At 39.5% G+C, this 7,650-nt stretch overlaps 1 protein-coding gene and 1 pseudogene across 1 annotated transcript in view; one reads left to right on the top strand and one right to left on the bottom strand.

Moving 5' to 3' along the window:
- The window catches only part of LOC105269705 (uncharacterized), a 7,705-nt gene extending 4,286 nt beyond the window's left edge, over positions 1-3,419 (bottom strand). The window contains exons 1-3 of the mRNA XM_011310160.1: positions 3,338-3,419; positions 2,514-2,762; positions 2,073-2,426 (exon numbers count right to left, since the gene is read on the bottom strand). Coding sequence (XP_011308462.1) covers positions 2,073-2,426; positions 2,514-2,762; positions 3,338-3,419 — 685 coding nt within the window. The remainder of the gene's footprint in view (positions 1-2,072; positions 2,427-2,513; positions 2,763-3,337) is intronic.
- Positions 3,420-3,861: 442 nt separating this feature from the next.
- LOC105269703 (uncharacterized) lies at positions 3,862-7,048 on the top strand (annotated as a pseudogene).
- Positions 7,049-7,650: the final 602 nt, after the last annotated feature.

The raw sequence follows: 7,650 nt of genomic DNA, 5'->3' as shown, positions 1-7,650 counted from the left end.
AAAGATATAAGAGAATTACATCGTCAACTCGAGCCCATCGCATAAAAACTCGAGCAGAAAATTTTGAGAATTTGACAAAACAATTTAAAAATGAAAAATTCAAGGGGACAATGACTGCGGCAATGGAATATGGTATAAAATTGGAACCAAAGGCTCGTGATGATTTTATGAAGCAAACAGGTTTGCAGGTATTCACGGTGGGTTTAGTGATTAAGATTAATCAACCATTTTTAGCATCCAGCCCTGATGGAGTTATTCTTGAGGATCATTCATTGTTAGAAATAAAATGCCCACATACGTGTAAGAATGCTCTTATATTCGATAGGGAAACTGACACATGTAATGTTCCATATCTAGTTATTGACGTTGAAGGTAAGATAGATCTGAAGAAATCGCATCAATACTACACTCAAGTGCAGATCTCCATGTACGTCACTGGCCTTGAAAAATGTCATTTTTTTGTGTATAGTGAACGTGACTCAGTACATGCAGTCGTAGACAAAGACGAGGCATTCTTGAGTGAGGTGATTCCTAAAATTGAACATTTCTATTTCAGTTTCTTTCTCCCTGCATCAAACTAAGCACATGTGCCTGCATTTACTCACGAATTAATTTTGTTTAATTGCATCTGATCCTTCGATATTTTATGAAAATTTTATGTTTCATGTTAATGTTTGTATTGATTTTTTGTTGAATTATCACGATAATGGACAGTGCTGAGGGAAAAGATCATGGAATTTTTTTCATAGAGCATTCTCTTCTGAACACAAACGATTCCATGGATTTTTTCTCTTCACCTACTCATTTCTCAGATAATTATCAAAATGTACTTATCTTATATGGAGGTGATACTGCTGATTTAATCGCACGAAGAGACCAGACATTTTTTCGTTAAATAAACTCCAATCACAAAGGTTCAATTTCCATTGAGTTCTCCCGGCATTGTCTGCATTTACTCACCACCAACTTTGTTCAACTAAATGTATTTTTCTCATTATGCATGTTTCATTACGCACGTTCTATTTTTTATATATTAAACATTATTTATTAATTTCACTCGGTGCTGGTCGATTGAGAAAGTGACTCAGATTTTTGCTTTTTGAGGCAAGTATGTTTTTATTACATTAAGTGGATATAAATAGTACAAAAATAATAATCTGTGCAAATTAGTCATAGCACTCGTTTGAATAAATATGAATAAACTCGTTCAAAATTGTTTTCATCTCATTTCTTCCATTCCCATCCTCTTCAACATTTTTTGATCAATGGGGGTAGACCATTTGCAATAATACAGCACATGTGCATTAGAGAATCGACATAAGGAAGGAAATCAATTGAAATATGATCTAATATGTGGAGCAGTTTGATTCTTTGGATGGCTCGCTCCACATGAATGCGTACAGATGCGATGTTGTATCCTGATTCTACTTCTTCCGCTGTAAACTGAGGATTATATGCGTGAGGTGGAATCGTAAGAATAGCGTTCCGTTTCATCAATTCAGATCGAATTTGCGGAAAACCTTTATCGGCTAGCACTTCGTCACCCGGTTCTAACAATTGCAAAAATCCTGAATCATTCACGATGAACGAATCGGTCGCTCTCCCTCCATAAGCTTTAGAGATTTTACAAATAAAACCGTTCGGAGTTATAGCGATGAGGAATTTCTGAGTAAATTTACCTTTATAATTGGAATATGTTAAAACTCGCTGTTCTAATGATGGAGGAGTATCGCATGATATTTCTGTACAATCAATTATGCATCTACAATTCGGATAATTGTGAAAAGATGCGGGAAGCGTTTCTTTTATACTCTCCTTTGATGGCCAAAAAATCCATGTCTTAGTCTTCTGAGTCAAAATTTCAAGTGTCGAATAAAAAATCCGAGATGCTGTACTAGCATGAACATTAAACAAACACCCGGGAGCACAGAAAGATATGCTCAGCTTGAATTTCATCAGAGTTAAGAGCAATCGATTTGGTTTATTCAATTTTCGATACCAAAAAAGCGGGCCATCGCCTTTTTGATCAGGAATAAGGCTCAATAAAATAGAAAAAAAGGTGAGTGTAACACCAGCAAGTTGACGCATCATAACATCCGTTGTGATGTCTACATATCCGTGGAATCCTCGTACGGACGGTTCATTGGGACCACAGCGTGAATCTTTCGTTTTTCTCAAATATTTATCAGGGATGATGACTTTTCCACGTTGAGGTTCATGAAGATAAATTTCCGTTTGAATGGAAACATTGTATTCATCAAATGCAATTATTTTGTCTTGATGGGGTTCCTGGATACGATTTCCTACGTCAACAGATAATCGGCATGGTTCACGACTGCAGAATAAAAAACTTGGATTTGAGCTGAAACATTGGTCTTCCCGCAATGGCTCAGTCTGGATCCCTATGCTACATGTTTCCACCTCATCTATCGTACATTCCATGAGAATATTGTCCACAAACAACAATCATACATTAATACGATTTATCACCAGTAACTATTGACGAAACTTACCGAGTTCCCAATCTGCTGATGTAGTAGTTGATGCTGATGTACTTGGTGACATTTCATTCATACGAGAATTTTGTTTTTTCCACCGATCGATTCTCTCCAGATTCGGAGTTTTACGATTGTAAACATCTGGGAAAATAGTCGGATTGTAGGAAATGTCGTGCATACTATTTGATTTTGCACCCCTCCACGAAATGAGCACTGCAAACTCGCGATGCATCATTTGGAGTCCACGGTTTCCGATCTGCAGTTCTGCGGAATCAATTAATTTTCATTATTCTATTATTCGATTAAATCAACTATATAATTATAATAAGTTAGAACAACTATTACTGCAACCAATTACACAGCACATTCTCTGTGAACGCACAATTTTATCCATTTTTTTGTGTTAATAATCTGATTAAAATACACTGACAGCTACGTACATGTCTGGTTGGTTAAATCTTCGCCATCTCAACTTGGCACGTTTTCCCCGCGTGGCGGCGCTACCTCCGGTACGCATGAGGCGTATTGCACAAATGATGTAATCATGAAATCGGAAAAAAAACCTCTTAAAATCACTTGAAATCAATTATTCCCCGAAATCGTTTGAAATCATGTGAAATCATCACTCACTGTATCACGATATTGGATAATGATCCCTCGCATAAGATAGTAAAAATATCCTTGAGAATGAGAATTGCTTCAATTGCACCGGTTGCCCCAATAGCACCATACTCATCGTTATGGCTATTTTACATTGTTTCATGACGGCATCCAGGGTTAAAAATTAATATAATTAGGGAAATGATAATCAATGAAAATAATAAAAATCAATTACTTACCTTCAAATGCCGGCGACGCTGAACCTAGGCCCCATTTTTCGAGAGACTGTTTAACAATGTTTGGTGTCTCAGTATCACTCATTGTCATTTGGTACCGAACTCACGTCAATATAAAAAAGTTATTCAATTTCACTGAGAATAATAACAGAAAATTACGCAAAATCAGAGCAATAATCTGGAAATACACGCACGATACAAACTTTTGACCTTCTTGTCCCGTTCTTCACACTGAAGTGATCGAGTTCAGACACTCTCGACGGTGGCTACTGATCGCCAAGAATTGATCCTTTCAAGCAGACAATATAAACTTTCAGACAAACTCCAAATACTGGTGAGAAGTAATTTTCTTGGCAGGTTACAAATACCAGTAAAAGGTATATATATAATATTTCTAGATATATTAAATATTTATTGGATGGATATTATGGGTTTCACCGAATTTCGAACACTAATTCAATGCTGATATCCGAATTTAATAAATAAATAATTGTCATCATGTAGTCCAATGAGAAAAAAATGTGGAAATGAAATCTCTTCACTTCAGGGTAATTGATTTACTCAATTTTTGCTGTGAAAAATTGTGCCCAATGTATGGCGTTCTCATTTCTAACCTTATAAATTTATACCTTGTTTGCATTAATTAATTGAATATTCGAATGAGAGATTTAAATTGAATATCTTTATAACGAGCTATTGTACGATGGAGGGGGTGAGGAGGTTTTTTTGGCAGAATTAGCGGCGAAACCTGCAAGGACAGACATAATAATGAATTCGAAGTGTTTACGGTGAGCATTTTAATGTTTATCAATTGTTTATCAGTTTTGTTGAGGATTTAGGGAGGGAGTGAGACAATTAGCTCTGCAATTCCAGTTTTAATTTCGAAGTAATTAATTAGGAAAGACTTCTTGCTGTAAAATACTCTCGGATTCTTACTCATCACTCTTCAGTTTGTTCATTAAAGTATAAAAATCAATTGTTTATCAGTTGTTTAGTATTTTTATTCGAAATTTTTTTTGGGGGGGGGGGGAGAATTAAATATGGAATTCCATTTTCAGTTTCGGAGTAATTAATAAAAAAAAAATATTCACTGCAAAATATTTTTCGATTTTCAATCAAAACTGTTTAGCTTGTTGATTAAAATAATAAATTCAATAGTTAATCAATTCTTTATCACCTCTAAATCTGCACTTAAAATTCAGATTTCGACTTCCCTTTTTATTTTCGTAATAATGAGAAAATTTTCCGCGCTGGGAAATTCGATAAAAAGTGAATAACTGTAAGTATCTGTCAAACCAGCAGATTGTGACCCTCTCCTCAGAACTAGAGGCCCTGGCCAGACATCTGAAGGGAGAGGTGATACTCCTTGACCAGGCCTAACACATGAAGGAATTCCTCCACGAGAAAAACAGGTCAGGATACAGCTCCTTCCACAAGATGTTGTTACCCCACCAGGAGAGGTCAAGGCAAATCCAATCAGAGATGGAGGAGAAGCAGTTGAGACAGGACAAAGAGTCCCAGGATGAGATCCTGAAGCGCCAGAAGGCGTTAAAGGCAGAGCTGCGAAATCGAAAGGACACGAGTCGACAATCTGACTCGATTATCCTCCTCCCAATCGATTCTCTCGTCCCCTGGGGACGAGTGCGCACTTACACTCGAAGAGGTTGCATGATCACTTCGAAATCCTCCGAGGGGAATTACTGTATGAACACTGAGGCACCAAACTCCTGCACTTCGATAACTATCGAGGAGAACGCCAGGTGCACAGAGGCAAGATCACCGAGTGGTCCCTGAAGTGCGGTAGAACTGGAAACCAGGAGATAGACGACACCTCGAACGAAACAACTGATCTCCAGCAGTTGATGAAGCATCGAGCACGAGCTTAACGATCTCCACCGTCTCCAGCAGCACATGAATCTCATCAGGTACCTGAACATGAAGTACCAACAAAGCAAGGACAACATCCTGATCTACATCCTGAAGGAGTGCGTGGTGGGCACAACGTGTATGTTTTTCCTCTCGGAGAATATCTCAGTGGCTGTCGACATCGTGAGGCACATAGCCAGTGGAGTTCTCGCTGCTCTTGAGTTCCTGCACACCAACAACATCGTCCATAGGGACCTCAGGGACTCCAGCATCTACCATCGACAGTGGTGGGATGATCAAGGTCTCCGATTACTCCCTCAACAAGAGATTATCTGACATCTATCACTCCAGCTGTCTGGCGAGCGGGCTGAGCACTACTTTCCCACCATTCTAGGTCTTGGTGAAAAGAAGCTGAACATCTACAGGTTGAGAATAGATGGACAAGAATAGATTCTTCCCACCGGTAAATCATACAGTCACATGTGTAAATACTCCCATAAGATTTACTAATACCAAATATATTTTATTGTCATTAGTAAATATTCTTGACAAAAAGAATATTTCGCAGTGTAGGTGGTCTGCGGAGAAGCGCCAGCAGCACAGCTTCATCAGAACACCCCTGGAGAGGGGTCGGACCCCTCCGAAGACGCCTCGAGGGCACGAGTAGGAGGAGGAGAACGAGGAGGCCATCCAGGACGTCAACATGTGCCTTTCAGAGACACTCAATATTTCTAGAATTCAGAATGAATTCGAGGTACTCAAGGAGCTTAGGAAAGAGGCCTTTGGGGACGTCATCAAGGTCAAGAAACTCGACGGTCAGACCTATGTCATCAAGAGGATCCCCTTGAACGCCAAGAACAGACAGCTGAAGAAAAAGATCACGAGGGAAGGGAAATTCCTCTCGAGGTTGAACCACGAGAACGTCGTCGTGAGGTACTACAAATCCTGTATCGAGTCAGCGATTGTGGAGGACGCACTCTCTTCCAGGGACACCACCAGGGAGACCACCCCCAAAATCTCCCTGCCAGGCATCGATCTTCACAGAATTATCAACATTAATCATGTCAACAATATGAATGTCGATGCTGACAAAATCGAGGAGTTTGTGCCACCTTTCCACGAGGTCGAATGGGGTTTTTCGTACGAGTGAAGGACATCAGCTGCCGAGGCAAATGATTCAGAGGAATCTGACAGTCCATCCGAGAAGAGCACCCTGAGGACAGCCATCGACAATGGCCTCTTCGAGGACGAGAGGGTCTGGGAACACTTTCGAGAGATCGTCGAGGGAATCGCATACATTCACCAGCAGAGGATGTTCCACAGGGACCTCGAGCCTGTAAATATCTTCCTGAACAGCAACAATCACGTGGAAATTGGGGATTTTGATCTCCCCGCCATCGACACGAGGACTCTGACGACCTTCGAGACTGCCAAACCATCCTCCATGACTGAAGAGATTTGCACTGAGCTCTACAAAGCTCTTGAGCTCAGCTCTAAAATAGCTAAGGCAATTGCTGCAGGGAGAACTCCATCAACCATGTGGTCATCCTCAAGAATGAGGAGAAGAGCAGCCTCAGGGTCCACACCTGGAAGAGGGACAGGTACCAGAAGAGGAAGATCTCGGTTAACGACGTGGGAGAGTTCTTCCAGACTCAGAGAAATCACATACCCTTACCAATTCTGAATAGATCTGAAACCAGGAGTTATCCTCAACACACTCTGCTCAATGTTAATGTCAATTTTGTACTATCCGAGAGGGATAAACTGTCAGACCGTGGCAGGAGGACCCACAAGAACTCCATTCTCGTCCAGATGACGTGTAAAATACTCTGGGATTTACATTTATAACTCATCAGTTTATTCATTAAAATACTAAACTCTATTGTAAATCAGCTGTTTATTAGTTTGTTTTAGCAAGTTTCGGTATTCTTACCACAAGTAAAGCAATTCTTAAAATGAGCTGATGGCAAATTATCCAAAACAATAACAATTACTTGGCAAAAACCTGGAGAATTGCCTATGCAAAATAAATTTCCTTTCCAAAAATAATTTACTTTGCGTAAGTAATTATCCAGGTTTTTGCCAAGTAATTGTCATTGTTTTGGGTAATTTCCCATCAGATTCTTATAAGAATTACCTTACTTGTGATAAGAATACCGATATACAGTCTCAATACTTGCTTATTGTTATGAGATAATGATTTACGATGAATATCGGTATTCTTACCACAAGTAAAGCAATTCTTAAAATGAGCTGATGGCAAATTATCCCTGGCAATTCATCATGGGCGGACCATCCGCCCATGTTCTGCCCATGTTCCGCGACTGTTCATTTGAGGGCCAGAAACGATTGGAAATGGTCAGAATAAATGACAATAATTATCCGATTCCGAATTATGAAAAAATATGGTACATGGAGCTAATCAGGAACGTTTTCCTAATTAAGGCCCG

This window comes from Fopius arisanus, unplaced genomic scaffold (assembly GCF_000806365.1).
Source record: "Fopius arisanus strain USDA-PBARC FA_bdor unplaced genomic scaffold, ASM80636v1 scaffold00073, whole genome shotgun sequence".
Lineage (NCBI taxonomy): Eukaryota > Metazoa > Arthropoda > Insecta > Hymenoptera > Braconidae > Fopius > Fopius arisanus.
Note: the sequence above shows the minus strand (reverse complement) of the source record. Positions and strands in the feature narration are given on the sequence as shown.